We start from the raw sequence: 24,349 nt of genomic DNA on the forward strand, positions 1-24,349 counted from the left end.
TGCTGTTCATCTCTTGGCTTTAATGTGTATTTCATTGGTTACAGTAGATATCATCTGTTGTGGAGAAGTTTTGGTACACAGAATCTTGTTCATCTTCACCTACATCATTACAGGTCTTCTGCGGTTTGGAGGTCCCGTGCTCTGAGTGCACAACAACAACTTCCTGATTTTCATAAATCTAAAAAAAGAATCCACAAAAATAAACAGATAAGAGGACGGTGTTACACAGAATTCATGTTATTATACAAATCTTTCAAAATCACTTACAGTATCATTAATAATTAAAAACGACATTCAACACAGCCTGAAAATGGTCTAATAAGCAGTTAGTTGGTAATTTCTTTAGCTCTTTAGATACTTTGGTCCAGAGCCAAACATCTTTCCATTCACAGATCAGGTTGCTGTGAAAGTTGTGTCCTCTAGGAAACCTTTGAACTTTTGTATTCTTACATCTGGGAGATCGATCACGTCCTCTGCCTCTGCTGCCTTGGTTTTGTTTCTGTTCATGATGACAGCTTCATCTCCTGCAAACAGCAAAAGAAATGGTCACACAATTTGTTTGCAGGCATATGTGTGTTTGAATGTGTGCAGGGGTCTGTACATTGGTACTGTAAAACATACCTCGCACTTTGTGACATTTGTTTTTATAAACTAGAACCAGAGCAATCACCAGTATGAGCAGCACAGCGGGCACAATAAAAACCACAGAGTGAAAGAGTGTTGCATCTGAAAACAGAACAGAGAGAAAATGTACACTTCTTGAAAACATACAACAGCATCTGAACTGTGGCCTTTGATGTGTTCATGTTCACTTCTCATAATTGCTCTGTGTGTTTTAGCAAGTTGCTTGACCACATGATGTACCCATGACATCTTTGCCAGGGATATGCATTGATGGCGATCTGGCAGATTCCTCCACAGTGATGGTTGACGTCACACTGTTGGTCTGTGGTGTGTCTGTCAGACATAAAATAGAAAAAAAAAGGTCAATGTGTTTTTAACAAGTTGTAGATTTTGTAATGTGACTGCTATTTGAGGGAGAGCGAAGTACCGCATTATTCTGTTCATCATAACATAATATATGTGATACTAGCCAGTAACATTTTAGACTAGATTTACTGTCAGTTCTGCTATTGATTGATGGTCAGAAAAGAGGAAGATGCATTAAACACATTATGTCACATGATGTAGACCTGTGCTAACTGAACCTGCAGGACACAAAGTTTATACAGCAGGATTACATTCATTTTTAGTGTCAGATATTGAACTGTATTCCCCATCTCTTCTCTGTGGCCTTTGACACCTAGTAAGATGTCGACTTTATTTACTTGATTTATTTTTTGTATTTGTTATTTTTACTTTTTGATTGCTTGTTATTGCATGGTTATTATTTTTATTTATGTCTTTTCATTTTATTGTTGTATTACATGTTATTTTGCGCCTCATGTGAGCTGTTATGTCTTTTATTTATGATGTCTTATTTATTCTCCTGTACAGCACTTTGGTCAACTTTGGTTGTTTTAAAGTGCTTAACAAATAAAGTTGGATTGGATTGGATTGGATCTGCTGCTCTTTTTATAACCTTACCTACTGACAGATGAATCTTGGTGTAGTTAGCAGTAGTCCACTGTGAGTCTGAACCACACCAGTATGTCCCAGCATCACCTGCTTTCAGCTCTGTGATCATCACCAAGAAAGAGCTGGAAGAGACGGCATCCTGCAGCGTGAACCTGCTTTGACTCGTCACCATGTCTGTACAGCTGATGTGATGGTCTCCCTTACAGAGGAACTTCCTGTTATTCTTGTGTTGTGGTGGATAGGGACACTGCATAGTTACTGGATGTCCCACAATGCCGCTCAGTTTGCTTGTTTTCACACAGCACCACTCTGTCAAACAGAAGGAGATTTGAGCCTACGATCACATTAGAAATGGATGTGCATGGGGACTTTCCTCCTAATATTTGATACATTTTGACAAATGATTTAAAATCAAACTTTTAATATCTTTTTTCTCATTAAAACAGTTTTCTGGCTGATTTACATACTGTAGGAAATTAATGGTTCACTGCAATATGATGAGTTAGAGCTATGATGAATCACCTTTGACTTCTAGCTCAACAGCAGAGAAAACATCCAGGCCAGTGTTTCTATGGACACCACAAAGGTACGACCCAGAATCCCTTTGGGTCACACCAGTGATAGTCACTGTGAATTTCCTTGAAGCTGTATCATCAGTCAGTGTGAACTGTCTGTTTGGTTTGTGATCAGAGGTGATTAAAGCCTGCTGCAGACATGTGGAGGGCTGGTTTCCTCTGCAGATGTACTTTATGTTGTTCAGGTACTCAGACTCATACGGACAACTGAAGGACACTGAACCTGTCTCATAACCTTGGACTTTGGTGGATCGGTCACAGCAGGTGTCTGTCAGTAAAATAATCAACATCACAGACCGTCACAAGCACAGACAAGAAAAGTAAAATCACAATGTAAAAAAAAAGTGATTTAAAATGTTTACTTTTGTAAAATACAGTATTGTTAACTGATCATGCAGAAAGAACGAACCCACTCAGTGTTGTGTTACTACTGGATTATTGTTACTTATTAATTTACATGTAAACAGCATAATAGTTGACCAATGTGGTAGTAATGCTATTCTTTTAAAATATTTTACTTACTGGTAATATAATCTATATATATATATGATGATGTGTCTTTTATCTAAAAGTAAATCTACAAAGTAGCTATATCCGTCAGAAAAATGTCATGCAGTAAAAATATGCAATATATGCCACTGAAATGTGGTGGAGTAGAAGTATAAAGTAGCAGAAAAGGGAAATATACAGAAAATACATACAGTACCTCAAAATGTACTTATTTACAGTACTTGAGTAAATGTACTTAGTTACATTTCACCACTGTAAATCAGTAACTAAGTAATATTTAGTTTTAAAAACACCAGAGTTACAAGGTGCTGTACAGCGCAAACACTCAAACGTTAAAGCAGGAAATAACAATATGAAAAAACTGTAAAAACCACTAACAACTATACAGACGACTAAAATGCCTTACAGGAAAACATATTTACAAAACAGTTATGTTTTTGCAGCTTCTTAAAGTCATTAACTGAGTTGAATTGTTTAATATATTATGGCCTCATACCCATAATACATTGTGGGTCCAACCTGTAGCAAATAAACTACAGGGTTATATAAGTATGATGACAATATAGAAATTCTGGGGTTTGTGTATTTTTTTACAGACCTTGTTTAACTTCCACTTTTACTTCAGCAGGGTAGATATCGTAACCAGTTATAGTCACCCCACACCTGTAATTGCCAGCATCTGTACTACTCAGATCAGAGATGGTCGCTGTGAGGACTCGTTTCTTTTGGTCATCGTGGATAGAGTATTTGTTCTTTGCTGCTCCTGTCGTTGTAATGAGAACATCATCGTTGCCACAGTCATTCCTGCACAGGTACTTCTCATAAGACTCATATCCCTCTCCATAGGGACAAGAAACATTAACGTCTCTCCCTTCATATCCGAACAAATGGATCAACCCTGCTGCACTGCTCACACAGCTCAGAGAAACTGCAAACAAGAAATGTAACAAAACATTAAAATTGTAATTAAAGTGAAAGTAGCTTCTTTTCAATTTGTCACTGAACATAAACAGTATGTATGTATTTGTATCTGTTGTGATGTGTATGAATACATTATTAATCTTATGTATGTAGACATAAATGCTGTCAGCTGTAATCTATGAAACTTACTGCACAGGGTAACCAGCAGGTTGTCAAGGCTCCACATCTTCATTCTACTGAGCCACATAAATGCTAGAGGGAACATGTCTTATATTGAAATGTTACGCCCACTGTTAGTCTCAGAATGTCATGCATTCTCACTTTCTCATTTAGACCTCCCATGTTTTTTTAAATGCTTTAATGTATCGTATTAAAATGAGTTAAAATCAATGTATTCATTACTTTAATAAAACTATGAAACAGGAATGATTTGATAAATGTTACTTTTTAATCAATAGTTTTGTTAAAATTCCACAAATCACTTTACAACTTCTGTTGACTGTTAATGACTCTTGTTGTTAATACTTGAATCAATCTGTGTTGTGTAGAGTTGGTGTGATGTAATGTTTGGTGCGTTAGTTATTAGCCGTTGATTTCACAAGGAAAGCTGAAGAGTGCCACACAGGGTGGAAAATGACAGCTACAAGTTTATTTGTTGTTGTTTTTATCCAGCTTGGTAAGAGAACAGAGAAGATTGAAGTTATATTATTATGAAGATTTTGAATTTATGGGTATTTGAACCTGTATTATTTGATTAAATCTCTGAATTAACTTTATTTTGAAAACAAAAAAGCCTATCCTTGTATGTTTTAATTCAGACATATTTATGTGCACCGAATCTCTTTTATTCTGAAAGTGACATGCTGCTAATAGGAGTAAATGTTCAAACATGAGTTGCATTATTTAAGCACAGAGCAGATTCCATATTATGATTAATGTTAGATGAGGACAGAAGTTTATTTACTGTCCAGTTGAATTCATGTACCATGGACCTTGTCTGAGTATTGAGCTATAAGGTTGGATAGAGTGCCCCTCTGTGGTGGCAATGTGAACACTTCATGACTGAACTTCTTTACCAGATTGACCAACTATTAACCAAATTGGACTGTTTGTTCTTCAAAACCCACAAGGATGCATACATTGAATTGACTTGGTAACAAACATTAATGTCTCTCCCTTCATATCCAAACACATGGATCACAAGTTAAAATATTGTAACTTTTTGCTGTTCTTTTGGTGTTTCTTTGCTGTGAGGAAGGTTTTGCTGATTTCATGTGTTGTGAGAACTTTGTAATGAGTTGCTTTTTTTATGATTGCTTATGTTATAGAGGAAAAGTAAGTTATTTATTGTCAATGAAAGTGACTGAGGGAACAAATAACACAAACTCACCTTCACTTCAGTCAGGTGGGAATTTATTTAATGTATGCATCCTTGTTGGCTTTGAAGAACAAACTTTAGTTAATAGATGGTCAATTTGATAAAGAAGTTCACATTGCCATCACAGAGGGGCACTCTATCCAACCTTATAGCTCAATACTTTAAGTATTATAACAGTCATTCATCCAACAACCTCTCTCACACATACTCTCACAGTAGTAGTGTGAGGACTCCATTGTGGTAACAGAATAGTTATGCAGTATCTTTTATTTAGTTAAAACTTTAACTTTAATAGAAGTTAAAAAGTGATGAGTGGAATTTTAATCAGTAGAGAATCAATAAAACTGTTGATTAAAATCATTCCTGTTTCATATTGCTATTAAAGTCATGAATACATTGATTTTAACTCCTTTTAAAATCACTTTATTTATTATTATATATTCATTTCAACAGGGTACATAAAAGCAATGAAACATTAGTTTTTTACTTTCTGTTATTTCAGTATTATGCATACTTTTACATGATTTAACTCCTTGATTTTATTGAAAACTGAAACTATTTCAAAGGTCCAGTGTGTAACATTTAGGAGGATCTATTGGCAGAAATACCTATAATATTTATAGGTATGTTTTCATGAGTGTATTATCACCTCAAAATAAGAATATTTGTGTTTTTGTTACCTAGAATCAGCATTTTATATCTACAGAGGGAGCGGGTCCTGTTCTACGGACTCCTCCATGTTTCTACAGTAGCCCAGAACGGACAAACCCAAGGGCTTGTTTGCATTTTTCACGAGTTTCACAGCCACCATAGTTTCTCCTACATGTTTGGAAGGTGAGGGGTATAGTTGGTTGCAATCTGCAACTACCCCACTAGATGCCACTGAATCTTACACACTGGTCCTTTAAAAGGGCAATTCAACAATTTTGCATTTCGCTTCCATAAAGTTGGACATCAAAGAGAAGGGTTTAGAAAAAAGCACAGTTAAGATTAAAGTAGAAGAGGAACAGATATTCTCTCTTTTAGTCCCAAGTATAAATCAAGGTTATAAGCAAAATATGCTAGATCTTTCATTTCCCATAATTCAACCAACATCTTTCAATACAGCCAAACTAACCATGATTAACCTTGCCATGCAGCTGGACTCACAAGATCAAGAAATCATGCAAGAATCCATCTTGCCAGGCTGCAAGCTACATATGTACTTTATATTTAGCTGAAAAGGTTTTTGATAATTTCTTACAAGTAGTGCAGGTGTGTTCAACAGTTTATTAAATGAATGATAAGCAGTCATAATGAGTGAAAAGGTAAAAGCAAATAAAACTGCAAATAATCATATTATTATTATTATTATTATTTCCAGTCTGACAATAAAAAGGTTGGACCACAGTTATGTGAATATGTGTTGGTCAGCTGTTAATTGAGACAAAACAAACAGGATAATTTAGGCACAAGGAGACCTAAAATGCAAGGTTTGATTAAAGATGTGCATGCTGTTCATCTCTTGGCTTTAATGTAAATTTGGTTACAGTAGATATCATCTGTTGTGGAGAAGTTTTGGTACACAGAATCTTGTTCATCTTCACCTACATCATCACAGATCTTCTGCGCTTTGGAGGTCCCGTGCTCTGAGCGCACAACAACTTCCTGATTTTCATAAATCTAAAAAAAGATCCACAAAAATAAACAGATAAGAAGACGGTGTTACACAGAATTAATTTACATAGTATCATTAATAATTAAAAACTACATCAGTGGAGCCTGAAAATGGTCTAATAATCAGTTCATTGATTATTTCTTTCTCCAGAACAAAACATATTTCCATTCTCAGGTCAGATTGCTGTAAAATTTTGTTGTAAGCATTCACTAACTAAGGAAAATGATTACTAATAATAATGAATATTGGTCACCACCAGACCTTTTATCAAGCACCACTGTCAGGTAACAAGATGAACTCATGTGAGCAGCATTATTAGTACAAGTTGCCATACATTTTTCTGTAGACATTCATGACAACCTGAGAAATAATCTTCCTGTTTTTGGTGACCTCCTGACCTTTTATTCTAATATCATCATCAGTCCAAAATGTCCACTTGTTCCCAAGAAATATCAAAATCTAATGGGCCTCAAATGATTACAACCCCTTCAGTTTTAGATCCTGAGCTTTTCTCCACCACTTCAAAGACTATGATGTCGAATTAGTTCACAAGATAGTCTAATAGGCAGACTGCAGTCAGATTTGCTACCTTCCAGTAGTGCCACCCTAAAATCAAACTTCTATATTCAGCCCCGCTAATACTAAAACCATCAGTAAGTCGTTCTCTCCCCCATGTTTGTAATGTGGACACTGCTGAACATTGCAGCCTCTGGTGTCCATTAGGAAGGCTTTGGACTTTAGTGTACTTACATCTGAGCCATCCATCACTTCCTCTGCCTCTGCTGCCTTGGTTTTGTTTCTGTTCATGTTGACAGCTTCATCTCCTGCAAACAGAAAAAGAAATGGTCACACTTTTTGTTTGCAGGCATATGTGTGTGTGAATGTGTGCAGGGGTCTATACATTGGTACTGTAAAACATACCTCGCACTTTGTGACATTTGTATTTATAAACTATGACCAGAGCAATCACCAGTATGAGCAGCACAGCGGGCACAATGAAAACCACAGAGTAAAAGAGTGTTGCATCTGAAAAAAAACAAAACAGAACAGAGTAAAAATATATACTTCCTGAACACATACATCAGCAGCACAGCTCTCACATATCTCTCATCATAATCAAAGACTAAACTACAGAAGTAACACCAGATATCTGAACTGTGGCCTTTGATGTGTTCATGTTCACTTTTCATAATCGCTCAGTGTGTGTTTTAACATGTTGCTTAACCACATGCTCACACACACACACACACACACACACACACACACAAACACACACACACACACACGTACCCTTAATATGTTTGATATGGCGATCAGACAGGTTCCTCCACAGTGATGATTGAGGTCACAGTGCTGGTCTGGAACTCCCGCGAGAACCTCCAACCTGCAAGTGGCTCCCATGGACCTATGGTGACTCCTGCCCGCACATATATGCCCCATGTTCAACTATCTACCGTACATTGCTGATCTGAATGGGCTTTCCTTCTGAACAACCGCAAAGTCCTCAGGTGCCTGCGTAGAGTCGACAAACTAATGATAATACCATCTATATGACTTAAAGACAGGACTATCTCCCAGTGTCTTAAACCCAGATCAAAGTAAAACTTGACTGAACTAAACAAGCCGGTTATGTTTGTTTCCGTTAAATCGAGCTCTCAATAAAGGAATTAATGCATTGATTGTTTCAAATTATTCAGAAAATCTGAAAAAAATGACTCTGAAAAACACAAATAATTACTCCGAAAAACAAACCAAAAACTTACATTTCAAGTGAATGCAATACACTTCCGTATAGAGTATAGCCCGAGCCCCCTATTTGTGTTTCCAGCGTCACGAAAAGTCTGACAACTATACTCCATGATTAACTCAGTTAGCTTTGAATACCAGCTCACTCTTCATGCTCACTTAACTACCAGTGCAGTGAGGGTACAACAGAAGCCTTTCCCCCTGCTGCTGAAAGAGGCCTCTCTGAGCCGCTTAGCTACAACACAGGTACCACACAGAAACAACCGTGAATGTGCTTCTAGAGTATATGAAGCCCGAGCCAACTACTTGTGTTTCCAGTGTCGACACGAAAAGTCTGAAAGCTATACTTCATGATAACTCAGTTAGCTCTGAATACCAGCTCACTCTTCATGCTCACTTAACTACCAGTGCAGTGAGGGTACAACAGAAGCCTTTCCCCCTGCTGCTGAAAGAACACATTGTTCACATTGAGATCACATTGCAAAAAATTCGGACCTTTATCTGTACAACAAAATCACATCCGGGCCACATATGAGCAAAAAAATTAATATGGGCCACTTTGGCCTGCAGTCTGAAAGCGGCTTTATTGCTGTGATATGTTACACACTTCTCCCGACCAGGACTCCAAAGTTACACAGTGCAAGAACAGACGTAGAAGGCACAGAGTGGGAATAACAGACCATTCACCCTGTTACAAGTCAGTGTAGCATCAAAATGATTTTGAAGCTGTTATTTTACGGTGGAAAAGTTACACAATGTTGCTTTTTGTAAGCACAAGTATATCAAAGTTTGTACTTAAGTACAATACTTGAGAAAACCTACTTAGTAAATTCCCACCACTTTTTTTCAGTTCATCACATTTCTGGAACTGACAGTCACTGAAAATATGGCGATGTTGTTTTCATATCCCATTCATATGCTGCAAAACAAAGTGTGTTATTTCAATAAAGACTATGGTCTGTAAAGACTGGCTGTTGTTAGCTTCTTTGTTTATTTATTAATTTGTATTAAAAAGGTACATATATATATATATATATATATATATATATATATATATATATATATATATATATGTTATATTTAGCTGAAATATTTCTTACAAGATAAAACTAATGATAAGCAGTCAGAATGAGTGTAAAGGTAAATGCAAATATGTGCAAATAATCATATTATTACTACTGTTAATTGAGACAAAACAAAAAAGATTGAAAGTTTGATCACAGATGTGCATGCTGTTCATCTCTTGGCTTTAATGTGTATTTCATTGGTTACAGTAGATATCATCTGTTGTGGAGAAGTTTTGGTACACAGAATCTTGTTCATCTTCACCTACATCATCACAGGTCTTCTGCGCTTTGGAGGTCCCGTGCTCTGAGCGCACAAAAACTTCCTGATTTTCATAAATCTAAAAAAAAATCCACAAAAATAAACAGATAAGAAGACGGTGTTACACAGAATTAATTTACATAGTATCATTAATAATTAAAAACTACATCAGTGGAGCCTGAAAATGGTCTAATAATCAGTTCATTGATTATTTCTTTCTCCAGAACAAAACATATTTCCATTCTCAAGTCAGATTGCTGTAAAATTTAGTTGTAAGCATTCACTAATTAAGGAAAATGATTACTAATAATAATTAATATTGGTCACCACCAGACCTTTTATCAAGCACCACTGTCAGGTAACAAGAGTAACTCATGTGAGCAGCATTATTAGTACAAGTTGCCATACATTTTTCTATAGACATTCATGACAACCTGAGAAATAATCTTCCTGTTTTTGGTGACCTCCTGACCTTTTATTCTAATATCATCATCAGTCCAAAATGTCCACTTGTTCCCAAGAAATATCAAAATCTAATGGGCCTCAAATGATTAGAACCCCTTCAGTTTTAGATCCTGAGCTTTTCTCCACCACTTCAAAGACTATGATGTTGAATTAGTTCACAAGATAGTCTAATAGGCAGACTGCAGTCAGATTTGCTACCTTCCAGTAGTGCCACCCTAAAATCAAACTTCTATATTCAGCCCCGCTAATACTAAAACCATCAGTAAGTCGTTCTCTCCCCCATGTTTGTAATGTGGACACTGCTGAACATTGCAGCCTCTGGTGTCCATTAGGAAGGCTTTGGACTTTAGTGTACTTACATCTGAGCCATCCATCACTTCCTCTGCCTCTGCTGCCTTGGTTTTGTTTCTGTTCATGTTGACAGCTTCATCTCCTGCAAACAGAAAAAGAAATGGTCACACTTTTTGTTTGCAGGCATATGTGTGTGTGAATGTGTGCAGGGGTCTGTACATTGGTACTGTAAAACATACCTTGCACTTTGTGACATTTGTATTTATAAACTATGACCAGAGCAATCACCAGTATGAGCAGCACAGCGGGCACAATGAAAACCACAGAGTAAAAGAGTGTTGCATCTGAAAAAAAACAAAACAGAACAGAGTAAAAATATATACTTCCTGAACACATACATCAGCAGCACAGCTCTCACATATCTCTCATCATAATCAAAGACTAAACTACAGAAGTAACACCAGATATTTGAACTGTGGCCTTTGATGTGTTCATGTTCACTTTTCATAATCGCTCAGTGTGTGTTTTAACATGTTGCTTAACCACATGCTCACACACACACACACACACACACACACACACACACACAAACACACACACACACACACGTACCCTTAATATGTTTGATATGGCGATCAGACAGGTTCCTCCACAGTGATGATTGAGGTCACAGTGCTGGTCTGCGGTGGACTGTCAGAGAGAAAGTTTCTTAGGACAAATATTCTTATTTTTATTCCTGCTAGCAGTGGTACTCTGAGGACAGCAATGTTTGTTGGTCAGTCAGTCAGTTAGTCAGTCAGTCAGTATACGAACTCGGTCCACACTGAAATACCTTTACAACTATTGGATGGATTGCTATGAATTAACAGAGGATGAATCCAAATGATGTTGGTTATCCCCTGACTTTTCCTCTGGCCCCACCTTGAGACTGACTTTAATTCAAGCATACTTAATGTTCATGTTGTTAATCATCTTACATTTGCACTACCTCCATTAGCATATACTATATATTGTTGACAAACAGATCTGTGTTTCATACGGAAGCGTATTGTATTCACTTAAAAAAAAAAAAAAAAACTCCGGTTTTTCTGGGTAATTTATTTTTTGGTTTGTTTTTTTGAATAGTTTTTTCTGTTTTTCTGACTGCTTTTTTCCCCCCTTTTTTTCTGAGTAATTCTTTTCCTGTTTTACAGAGTAATTTTTTCTGTTTTTCGTGGTAATTTTTTTCCCCCTGTTTTTTGGAGTATTTTTTTTTCTGAATTATCGAGATACTTCGAACTCCCGCGAGAACCTCCAACCTGCAAGTGGCTCCCATGGACCTATGGTGACTCCTGCCCGCACATATATGCCCCATCTTCAACTATCTACCGTACATTGCTGATCTGAATGGGCTTTCCTTCTGAACAACCGCAAAGTCCTCAGGTGCCTGCGTAGAGTCGACAAACTAATGATAATACCATCTATATGACTTAAAGACAGGACTATCTCCCAGTGTCTTAAACCCAGATCAAAGTAAAACTTGACTGAACTAAACAAGCCGGTTATGTTTGTTTCCGTTAAATCGAGCTCTCAATAAAGGAATTAATGCATTGATTGTTTCAAATTATTCAGAAAATCTGAAAAAAATGACTCTGAAAAACACAAATAATTACTCCGAAAAACAAACCAAAAACTTACATTTCAAGTGAATGCAATACACTTCCGTATAGAGTATAGCCCGAGCCCCCTATTTGTGTTTCCAGCGTCACGAAAAGTCTGACAACTATACTCCATGATTAACTCAGTTAGCTTTGAATACCAGCTCACTCTTCATGCTCACTTAACTACCAGTGCAGTGAGGGTACAACAGAAGCCTTTCCCCCTGCTGCTGAAAGAACACACTGTTCACACTGAGATCACATTGCAAAAAAATCTGACCTTTATCTGTACAACAAAATCAAATCTCAGCCACATATGAGCAAAAAATTTAATTTCAGCCACTTTGGCCTGCAGTCTGAAAGCGGCTTTATTGCTGTGATATGTTACACACTTCTCCCGACCAGGACTCCAAAGTTACACAGTGCAAGAACAGACGTAGAAGGCACAGAGTGGGAATAACAGACCATTCACCCTGTTACAAGTCAGTGTAGCATCAAAATGATTTTGAAGCTGTTATTTTACGGTGGAAAAGTTACACAATGTTGCTTTTTGTAAGCACAAGTATATCAAAGTTTGTACTTAAGTACAATACTTGAGAAAACCTACTTAGTAAATTCCCACCACTTTTTTCAGTTCATCACATTTCTGGAACTGACAGTCACTGAAAATATGGCAATGTTGTTTTCATATCCCATTCATATGCTGCAAAACAAAGTGTGTTATTTCAATAAAGACTATGGTCTGTAAAGACTGGCTGTTGTTAGCTTCTTTGTTTATTTATTAATTTGTATTAAAAGGTACTTTATTATATATATATATATATATATATATATATGTTATATTTAGCTGAAATATTTCTTACAAGATAAAACTAATGATAAGCAGTCAGAATGAGTGTAAAGGTAAATGCAAATATGTGCAAATAATCATATTATTACTACTGTTAATTGAGACAAAACAAAAAAGATTGAAAGTTTGATCACAGATGTGCATGCTGTTCATCTCTTGGCTTTAATGTGTATTTCATTGGTTACAGTAGATATCATCTGTTGTGGAGAAGTTTTGGTACACAGAATCTTGTTCATCTTCACCTACATCATCACAGGTCTTCTGCGCTTTGGAGGTCCCGTGCTCTGAGTGCACAACAACAACTTCCTGATTTTCATAAATCTAAAAAAAGAATCCACAAAAATAAACAGATAAGAGGACGGTATTACACAGAATTCATGTTATTATGCAAATCTTTCAAAATCACTTACAGTATCATTAATAATTAAAAACGACATTCAACACAGCCTGAAAATGGTCTAATAAGCAGTTAGTTGGTAATTTCTTTAGCTCTTTAGATACTTTGGTCCAGAGCCAAACATCTTTCCATTCTCAGATCAGGTTGCTGTGAAAGTTGTGTCCTCTAGGAAACCTTTGAACTTTTGTATTCTTACATCTGGGAGATCGATCACGTCCTCTGCCTCTGCTGCCTTGGTTTTGTTTCTGTTCATGATGACAGCTTCATCTCCTGCAAACAGCAAAAGAAATGGTCACACAATTTGTTTGCAGGCATATGTGTGTTTGAATGTGTGCAGGGGTCTGTACATTGGTACTGTAAAACATACCTCGCACTTTGTGACATTTGTATTTATAAACTACAACCAGAGCAATCACCAGTATGAGCAGCACAGCGGGCACAATGAAAACCACAGAGTGAAAGAGGGTTGCATCTGAAAACAGAACAGAGAGAAAATGTACACTTCTTGAAAACATACAACAGCATCTGAACTGTGGCCTTTGATGTGTTCATGTTCACTTTTCATAATTGCTCTGTGTGTGTTTTAGCAAGTTGCTTGACCACATGATGTACCCATGACATCTTTGCCAGGGATATGCATTGATGGCGATCTGGCAGATTCCTCCACAGTGATGGTTGACGTCACACTGTTGGTCTGTGGTGTGTCTGTCAGAGAGAAAATTTCTTTTATATATATATTTATATATATATATTATATTCTTTTATAACTGGTACTAGTAAGTTGTATGAGTAATGTTTGTTGGTCAGTCAGTCAGTCTACCAACTCTGTCCAGACAGAAATACCTCTAAAACTATTTAAAATTTGGCACAGATTATTTATACGGGTTTCTCCATGGCTGATGCAGACGCCAATATTTAGAGAGTAGGGCGGCTGTATAATGCTGATATCAAAACAGAGAAAAGTCATGTATAATTCCATTATTCCATGCATGTTACAATCTAATGTACAAGGTTATCTTAGTCTGTAACATATTGTTTAGGGGGAATTTTATGACTTCATAAAATAGAAAAAAAAAGGTCAATGTGTTTTTAACAAGTTGTAGATTTTGTAATGTGACTGCTATTTGAGGGAGAGCGGAGTACCGCATTATTCTGTTCATCATAACATAATATATGTGATACTAGCCAGTAACATTTTAGACTAGATTAACTGTCAGTTCTGCTATTGATTGATGGTCAGAAAAGAGGAAGATGCATTAAACACATTATGTCACATGATGTAGACCTGTGCTAACTGAACCTGCAGGACACAAAGTTTATACAGCAGGATTACATTCATTTTTACTGTCAGATATTGAACTGTATTCTCCATCTGCTGCTCTTTTTATAACCTTACCTACTGACAGATGAATCTTGGTGTAGTTAGCAGTAGTCCACTGTGAGTCTGAACCACACCAGTATGTCCCAGCATCACCTGCTTTCAGCTCTGTGATCATCACCAAGAAAGAGCTGGAAGAGACGTCATCTTGCAGCGTGAACCTGGTTTGACTCGTCACCATGTCTGTACAGCTGATGTGATGGTCTCCCTTACAGAGGAACTTCCTGTTATTCTTGTGTTGTGGTGGATAGGGACACTGCATGGTTACTGGATGTCCTACAATGCCGCTCAGTTTGCTTGTTTTCACACAGCACCACTCTGTCAAACAAGGAGATTTGAGCCTACGATCACATTAGAAATGGATGTGCATGGGGACTTTCCTCCAAATATTTGATACATTTTGACAAATGATTTAAAATCAAACTTTTAATATCTTTTTTCTCATTAAAACAGTTTTCTTGCTGATTTACATACTGTAGGAAATGAATGGTTCACTGCAATATGATGAGATAGAGCTATGATGACTCACCATTGACTTCCAGCTCAACAGCAGAGAAAACATCCAGGCCAGTGTTTCTATGGACACCACAAAGGTACGACCCAGAATCCCTTTGGGTCACACCAGTGATAGTCACTGTGAATTTCCTTGAAGCTGTATCATCAGTCAGTGTGAACTGTCTGTTTCGTTTGTGGTCAGAGGTGATTAAAGCCTGCTGCAGACATGTGGAGGGCTGGTTTCCTCTGCAGATGTACTTTATATTGTTCAGGTACTCAGACTCATACGGACAACTTAAGGACACTGAACCTGTCTCATAACCTTGGACTTTGGTGGATCGGTCACAGCAGGTGTCTGTCAGTAAAATAATCAACATCACAGACTGTCACAAGCACAGACAAGAAAAGTAACAATATCACGATGTAAAAAAAAGTGATTTAAAATGTTTACTTTTGTAAAATACAGTATTGTTAACTGATCATGCAGAAAGAACGAACCCACTCAGTGTTGCGTTACTACTGGATTATTGTTACTTATTCATTTACATGTAAACAGCATAATAGTTGACCAATGTGGTAGTAATGCTATTCTTTTAAAATATTTTACTTACTGGTAGTATAATCTATATATATATGATGATGTGTCTTTTATCTAAAAGTGAATCCACAAAGTAACTATATCTGTCAGAAAAATGTCATGCAGTAAAAATATGCAATATATGCCACTGAAATGTGGTGGAGTAGAAGTATAAAGTAGCAGAAAAGGGAAATATACAGAAAATACATACAGTACCTCAAATTGTACTTATTTACAGTACTTGAGTAAATGTACTTAGTTACATTTCACCACTGTAAATCAGTAACTAAGTAATATTTAGTTTTAAAAACACCAGAGTTACAAGGTGCTGTACAGCGCAAACACTCAAACGTTAAAGCAGGAAATAACAATATGAAAAAACTGTAAAAACCACTAACAAATATACAGACGACTAAAATGCCTTACAGGAAAAAATATTTACAAAACAGTTATGTTTTTGCAGCTTCTTAAAGTCATTAACTGAGTTGAATTGTTTAATATATTATGGCCTCATACCCATAATACATTGTGGGTCCAACCTGTAGCAAATAAACTACAGGGTTATATAAGTATGATGACAATATAGAAATTCTGGGGTTTGTGTATTTTTTTACAGACCTTGTTTAACTTCCACTTTTACTTCAGCAGGGTAGATATCATAACCAGTTTTAGTCACCCCACACCAGTATTTGCCAGCATCCATAAACTTAAGATCAGAGATGGTCGCTGTGAAGACTCGTTTCTTTTGGTCATCGTGGATAGAGTATTTGTTCTTTGCTGCTCCTGACGTTGTAATGAGAACATCATCGCTGCCACAGGCATTCCTGCACAGGTACTTCTCATAAGACTCATATCCCTCTCCATAGGGACAAGCAACATTAACGTCTCTCCCTTCATATCCGAACAAATGGTTCAACTCTGCTGCACTGCTCACACAGCTCAGAGAAACTGCAAACAAGAAATGTAACAAAACATTAAAATTGCAATTAAAGTGAAAGTAGCTTCTTTTCAATTTGTCACTGAACATAAACAGTATGTATGTATTTGTATCTGTTGTGATGTGTATGAATACATTATTAATCTTATGTATGTAGACATAAATGCTGTCAGCTGTAATCTATGAAACTTACTGCACAGGGTAACCAGCAGGTTGTCAAGGCTCCACATCTTCATTCTACTGAGCCACATAAACGCTAGAGGGAACATGTCTTATATTGAAATGTTACGCCCACTGTTAGTCTCAGAATGTCATGCAAGTGTTGAACTCTCTCACTTCCTTATTTAGACCATCCATGTTTTTTTAAATGCTTTAATGTATCGTATTAAAATGAGTTAAAATCAATGTATTCATTACTTTAATAAAACTATGAAACAGGAATAATTTGATAAATGTTACTTTTTAATCAATAGTTTTGTTAAAATTCCACTAATCACTTTACAACTTCTGTTGACTGTTAATGACTTTTGTTGTTAATACTTGAATCAATCTGTGTTGTGTAGAGTTGGTGTGATGTAATGTTTGGTGCGTTAGTTATTAGCCGTTGATTTCACAAGGAAAGCTGAAGAGTGCCACACAGGGTGGAAAATGACAGCTACAAGTTTATTTGTTGTTGTTTTTATCCAGCTTGGTAAGAGAACAGAGAAGATTGAAGTTATATTATTATGAAGATTTTGAATTTATGGGTATTTGAACCTGTATTATTTGATTAAATCTCTGAATTAACTTTATTTTGAAAACAAAAAAGCCTATCCTTGTGCGTTTTAATTCAGACATATTCATGTGCACTGAATCTCTTTTATTCTGAAGGTGACATGCTGCTAATAGGAGTAAATGTTCAAACATGAGTTGCATTATTTAAGCACAGAGCAGATTCCATATTATGATTAATGTTAGATGAGGACAGAAGTTTATTTACTGTCCAGTTGAATTCACGTACCATGGACCTTGTCTGAGTATTGAGCTATAAGGTTGGATAGAGTGCCCCTCTGTGGTGGCAATGTGAACACTTCATGACTGAACTTCTTTACCAGATTGACCAATTATTAACTAAATTGGACTGTTTGTTCTTCAAAACCCACAAGGATGCATACATTGAATTGACTTGGTAACAAACATTAATGTCTCTCCCTTCATATCCAAACACATGGATCACAAGTTAAAATATTGTATTACTTTTTGCTGTTCTTTTGGTGTTTCTTTGCTGTGAGGAAGGTTTTGCTGATTTCATGTGTTGTGAGAACTTTGTAATGAGTTGCTTTTTTATGATTGCTTATGTTATAGAGGAAAAGTAAGTTATTTATTGTCAATGAAAGTGACTGAGGGAACAAATAACACAAACTCACCTTCACTTCAGTCAGGTGGGAATTTATTTAATGTATGCATCCTTGTTGGCTTTGAAGAACAAACTTTAGTTAATAGATGGTCAATTTGATAAAGAAGTTCACATTGCCATCACAGAGGGGCACTCTATCCAACCTTATAGCTCAATACTTTAAGTATTATAACAGTCATTCATCCAACAACCTCTCTCACACATACTCTCACAGTAGTAGTGTGAGGACTCCATTGTGGTAACAGAATAGTTATGCAGTATCTTTATTTAGTTAAAACTTTAACTTTAATAGAAGTTAAAAAGTGATGAGTGGAATTTTAATCAGTAGAGAATCAATAAAACTGTTGATTAAAATCATTCCTGTTTCATATTGCTATTAAAGTCATGAATACATTGATTTTAACTCCTTTTAAAATCACTTTATTTATTATTATATATTCATTTCAACAGGGTACATAAAAGCAATGAAACATTTGTTTTTTACTTTCTGTTATTTCAGTATTATGCATACTTTTACATGATTTAACTCCTTGATTTTATTGAAAACTGAAACTATTTCAAAGGTCCAGTGTGTAACATTTAGGAGGATCTATTGGCAGAAATACCTATAATATTTATAGGTATGTTTTCATGAGTGTATTATCACCTCAAAATAAGAATATTTGTGTTTTTGTTACCTAGAATCAGCATTTTATATCTACAGAGGGAGCGGGTCCTGTTCTACGGACTCCTCCATGTTTCTACAGTAGCCCAGAATGGACAAACCCAAGGGCTTGTTTGCATTTTTTCACGAGTTTCACAGCCACCGTAGTTTCTCCTACATGTTTGGAAGGTGAGGGGTATAGTTGGTTGCAATCTGCAACTTTTCCACTAGATGCCACTGAATCTTACACACTGGTCCTTTAAAAGGGCAATTCAACAATTTTGCATTTCGCTTCCATAAAGTTGGACATCAAAGAGAAGGGTTTAGAAAAAAGCACAGTTAAGATTAAAGTAGAAGAGGAACAGATATTCTCTCTTTTAGTCCCAAGTATAAATCAAGGTTATAAGCAAAAGATGCTAGATCTTTCACTTCCCATAATGCAACCAACATCTTTCAATACAGCCAAACTAACCATGATTAACCTTGCCATGCAGCTGGACTCACAAGATCAAGAAATCATGCAAGAATCCATCTTGCCAGGCTGCAAGCTACATATGTACTTTATATTTAGCTGAAAAGGTTTTTGACAATTTCTTCATTAAATGAATGATAAGCAGTCATAATGAGTGAAAAGGTAAAAGCAAATAAAACTGCAAATGATCATAATATTATTTGCAGTTTCCAGTCTGACAATAAAAAGGTTGGACAACAGTTATGTGAATATGTGTTGGTCAGCTGTTAATTGAGACAAAACAAACAGGATAATTTAGGCACAAGGAGACCTAAAATGCAAGGTTTGATTAAAGATGTGCATGCTGTTCATCTCTTGGCTTTAATGTAAATTTGGTTACAGTAGATATCATCTGTTGTGGAGAAGTTTTGGTACACAGAATCTTGTTCATCTTCACCTACATCATCACAGGTCTTCTGCGCTTTGGAGGTCCCGTGCTCTGAGCGCACAAAAACTTCCTGATTTTCATAAATCTAAAAAAAAATCCACAAAAATAAACAGATAAGAGGATGGTGTTACACAGAATTAATTTACATAGTATCATTAATAATTAAAAACTACATCAGTGGAGCCTGAAAATGGTCTAATAATCAGTTCATTGATTATTTCTTTCTCCAGAACAAAACATATTTCCATTCTCAAGTCAGATTGCTGTAAAATTTAGTTGTAAGCATTCACTAATTAAGGAAAATGATTACTAATAATAATTAATATTGGTCACCACCAGACCTTTTATCAAGCACCACTGTCAGGTAACAAGAGTAACTCATGTGAGCAGCATTATTAGTACAAGTTGCCATACATTTTTCTGTAGACATTCATGACAACCTGAGAAATAATCTTCCTGTTTTTGGTGACCTCCTGACCTTTTATTCTAATATCATCATCAGTCCAAAATGTCCACTTGTTCCCAAGAAATATCAAAATCTAATGGGCCTCAAATGATTAGAACCCCTTCAGTTTTAGATCCTGAGCTTTTCTCCACCACTTCAAAGACTATGATGTCGAATTAGTTCACAAGATAGTCTAATAGGCAGACTGCAGTCAGATTTGCTACCTTCCAGTAGTGCCACCCTAAAATCAAACTTCTATATTCAGCCCCGCTAATACTAAAACCATCAGTAAGTCGTTCTCTCCCCCATGTTTGTAATGTGGACAGTGCTGAACATTGCAGCCTCTGGTGTCCATTAGGAAGGCTTTGGACTTTAGTGTACTTACATCTGAGCCATCCATCACTTCCTCTGCCTCTGCTGCCTTGGTTTTGTTTCTGTTCATGTTGACAGCTTCATCTCCTGCAAACAGAAAAAGAAATGGTCACACTTTTTGTTTGCAGGCATATGTGTGTGTGAATGTGTGCAGGGGTCTGTACATTGGTACTGTAAAACATACCTCGCACTTTGTGACATTTGTATTTATAAACTATGACCAGAGCAATCACCAGTATGAGCAGCACAGCGGGCACAATGAAAACCACAGAGTAAAAGAGTGTTACATCTGAAAAAAAACAAAACAGAACAGAGTAAAAATATATACTTCCTGAACACATACATCAGCAGCACAGCTCTCACATATCTCTCATCATAATCAAAGACTAAACTACAGAAGTAACACCAGATATCTGAACTGTGGCCTTTGATGTGTTCATGTTCACTTTTCATAATTGCTCAGTGTGTGTTTTAACATGTTGCTTGACCACATGCTCACACACACACACACACACACACACACACACACACACACACACACACACAGATACACTCACAAACACACACACACACACACGTACCCTTGATATGTTTGCCAGGGATATGTGTTGATGGCGATCCTACAGGTTCCTCCACAGTGATGATTGAGGTCACAGTGCTGGTCTGCGGTGGAAAGACTGTCAGAGAGAAAGTTTCTTAGAACAAATATTCTTATTTTTATCCTCGCTAGCAGTGGCTCTCTGAGGACAGCAATGTTTGTTGGTCAGTCAGTCAGTCAGTCAGTCAGTCAGTCTACCAACTTGGCCCAGACAGAGATACCTCTAAACTATTGTCTATTGATTGATATGGATTTCTCGATGGCTGATGCCGATGCTGATATTTAGAGAGTAGGGCGGCCGTATAATGCTGATATCAAAGGAAAGAAAAGTCATATATACTTCCATTATATTATGCATGTTACAATCTAATGTACATGGTTATCTTAGTCTGTAACATATTGTTTAGATGAAGTATATTTCATAACCTGGCTGGTATTTGAGGGAGAGTGAAGTACTGCATTATTCTATGCAATAATCCACATTATGTCACAGTGACATGAGATAGATAGATAGATAGATAGATAGATAGATAGATAGATAGATAGATAGATAGATAGATAGATAGATAGATAGATAGATAGATAGATAGATAGATAGATAGATAGATAGATAGATAGATAGATAGATAGGGAAATTGCAGGGTAGAAGAACAATAACACACAAAAAAAAAAAAAAAAAAAAAAAAAAAAAAAAAAAAAAAAAAAAAAAAAAAAAAAAAAAAAAAAATATATTAAAAAAAATCAGGACACAAAGTTTATACAGCAGGATTACATTCATTTTTACTGTCAGATATTGAACTGTATTCTCCATCTGCTGCTCTTTTTATAACCTTACCTACTGACAGATGAATCTTGGTGTAGTTAGCAGTAGTCCACTGTGAGTCTGAACCACACCAGTATGTCCCAGCATCACCTGCTTTCAGCTCTGTGATCATCACCAAGAAAGAGCTGGAAGAGACGTCATCTTGCAGCGTGAACCTGCTTTGACTCGTCACCATGTCTGTACAGCTGATGTGGCGGTCTCCCTTACAGAGGAACTTCCTGTTATTCTTGTGTTGTGGTGGATAGGGACACTGCATGGTTACTGGATGTCCCACAATGCCGCTCAGTTCACTTGATTTCACACAGCACCACTCTGTCAAACAGAAGGAGATTTGAGCCTACGATCACATTAGAAATGGATGTGCATGGGGACTTTCCTCCAAATATTACATTTTGACAAATTATACAAGTTTAAAATCAAACTTTTAATATCTTTTTTTCTCATTAAAACAGTTTTCTAGTTGATTTACATACTGTAGGAAATTAATGGTTCACTGCAATATGATGAGATAGAGCTATGATGAATCACCTTTGACTTCCAGCTCAACAGCAGAGAAAACATCCAGGCCAGTGTTTCTATGGACACCACAAAGGTACGACCCAGAATCCCTTTGGGTCACACCAGTGATAGTCACTGTGAATTTCCTTGAAGCTGTATCATCAGTCAGTGTGAACTGTCTGTTTGGTTTGTGGTCAGAGGTGATTAAAGCCTGCTGCAGACATCTGGAGGGCTGGTTTCCTCTGCAGATGTACTTTATGTTGTTCAGGTACTCAGACTCATACGGACAACTGAAGGACACTGAACCTGTCTCATAGCCTTGGACTTTGGTGGGTCGGTCACAGCAGGTGTCTGTCAGTGAAATAATCAACATCACAGACTGTCACAAGCACAGACAAGAAAAAGTAGTAATATCATGATGTAAAAAAAAAGTGATTTTAAAATATTTACTTTCGTACTTTTCTCTTTATCTCACAATCTACTATATGGATTGGCACAACATGTTGTACAGACATTTATGATTCTCAGAATATGCATCCTCATGATTTTGGTGAGCCTGAACTCTTTGGCTTTTTATTTACAACTGTTTGGATGTTGTGACATTACAGTCATTTACCTATTTACATTTTCCAGTTTACAGTTTTTACACTTTATTTATAAAGCGCTTTTCAAAACCAGATTTACAAGGTGCTGTACAGTGCAAACACTGGAAAGTTAAAACAGAAAATAACCACATAAACACATTCGTAAGGTCATTAACTGAGTCTAATTGTTTAATATATTATGGCCTCATACCCATAATACATTGTGGGTCCAACCTGTAGCAATTAAACAAATATAAGTATGATGACAATATAGAAATTCTGGGGTTTGTGTATATTTTTTACAAACCTTGTTTTACATCCAGCTTTACTTCAGTGTAAATATCCTTTCCATTCCTGGTCACACCACACCAGTATTTGCCAGCATCTGTACTACTCAGATCAGAGATGGTCGCTGTGAAGACTCGTTTCTTTTGGTCATCGTGGATAGAGTATTTGTTCTTTGCTGCTCCTGTCGTTGTAATGAGAACATCATCGTTGCCACAGTCATTCCTGCACAGGTACTTCTCATAAGACTCATATCCCTCTCCATAGGGACAAGCAACATTAACGTCTCTCCCTTCATATCCAAACACATGGATCAACCCTGCTGCACTGCTCACACAGCTCAGAGAAACTGCAAAGATAAGACAACAAGAAATGTAACAAAACAAAATGTGTGCAAATAGGTCTTAAAATTGTATGTAGCTTCTTGTAGTATCTGTTGTGATGTGTATGAATATATTATTAATCTTATGTATGTAGACATAAATGCTGTCAGCTGTAATCTGTTAAACTTACTGCACAGGGTAACCAGCAGGTTGACAAGGCTCCACATCCTCATTCTTTTGCAAAGAAACAGAAACTCCAAAAGAAACATGACTAATATTGAAATGTTACACCCACTGTATGTCTCAGTATGCCATGAAAGTGTTGAACCCTCTTGACTTCCTCATTCAGACCACCCATGTTTGATCAACTTTAAAGAAGTTTTCTGACTGGTTCATTTCCTGTCTAAACTTTGTACTGACTGACTTGTTTATGTGATTGCTTTAAGAATGTAAAAGAGTGGGAAGGGTCCTGACGACAACCGAAAGGTTTCTGCCGTTTGAAAAGTTTGCAGAGGATGTTAACACTTTAGAGATGACGTCTTCTGTGTTTTTTTTTTCAGTGAAACTGACTGAGAGAACAAATAAAACAAACTCAGCTTCATGCCACTCAGGTGGGAATGAATTCAATTTGTGCATCCTTGACGGCTTTGAAGAACAAACAGTTCAATTTAGTTAATCTGGTAAAGAAGTTCAGTCATGAAGTGTTGACATTGCCACCACAGAGGGGCACTCTATCCAACCTTATAGCAAGGACTCAGCAACTCT

General features: G+C 36.6%; 1 protein-coding gene across 26 annotated transcripts; it reads right to left on the bottom strand.

Moving 5' to 3' along the window:
* LOC127354613 (polymeric immunoglobulin receptor-like) lies at positions 1–24,003 on the bottom strand. Of its 26 annotated transcripts, none has more exons than XM_051384600.1 (12): positions 23,775–24,003; positions 16,400–16,729; positions 15,239–15,559; positions 14,728–15,027; positions 13,944–14,036; positions 13,699–13,803; positions 13,528–13,601; positions 13,181–13,255; positions 11,060–11,137; positions 7,541–7,645; positions 7,370–7,443; positions 6,549–6,624 (listed from the first exon to the last, which is right to left on the bottom strand). In XM_051384600.1, exons 1-10 carry the CDS (start codon positions 23,851–23,853, stop codon positions 7,586–7,588), a joined length of 1,515 nt encoding a protein of 504 aa, XP_051240560.1. In that variant the 5' UTR covers positions 23,854–24,003; the 3' UTR covers positions 6,549–6,624; positions 7,370–7,443; positions 7,541–7,585. The 26 variants fall into 26 exon arrangements, with proteins under 26 accessions (XP_051240587.1, XP_051240581.1, XP_051240580.1 ...); XM_051384601.1 differs by lacking the exon at positions 23,775–24,003 and adding an exon at positions 16,912–17,051; XM_051384627.1 differs by lacking the exons at positions 6,549–6,624; positions 7,370–7,443; positions 7,541–7,645; ... (6 more) ...; positions 15,239–15,559; positions 16,400–16,729 and adding exons at positions 1–99; positions 19,666–19,741; positions 20,487–20,560; ... (3 more) ...; positions 22,423–22,743; positions 23,284–23,610 and having other exon boundaries at positions 23,775–23,994.
* Between the last annotated feature and the right edge of the window lie 346 nt (positions 24,004–24,349).

Source organism: Dicentrarchus labrax, unplaced genomic scaffold, assembly GCF_905237075.1.
Source record: "Dicentrarchus labrax unplaced genomic scaffold, dlabrax2021, whole genome shotgun sequence".
Taxonomy (NCBI): domain Eukaryota; kingdom Metazoa; phylum Chordata; class Actinopteri; family Moronidae; genus Dicentrarchus; species Dicentrarchus labrax.

Excerpts from the sequence above, each read along its gene's own strand:
- LOC127354613 (XM_051384600.1), bottom strand. The coding sequence starts at position 23,853 with ATGTTTCTTTTGGAGTTTCTGTTTCTTTGCAAAAGAATGAGGATGTGG. Across the intron at positions 15,560-16,399 it reads AAAAGTGGAAGTTAAACAAG|ACACCTGCTGTGACCGATCC; the intron begins GTCTGTAAAAAA and ends TTTTACTGACAG. Across the intron at positions 13,256-13,527 it reads ACGTGATCGATCTCCCAGAT|ATTTATGAAAATCAGGAAGT; the intron begins GTAAGAATACAA and ends TTCTTTTTTTAG.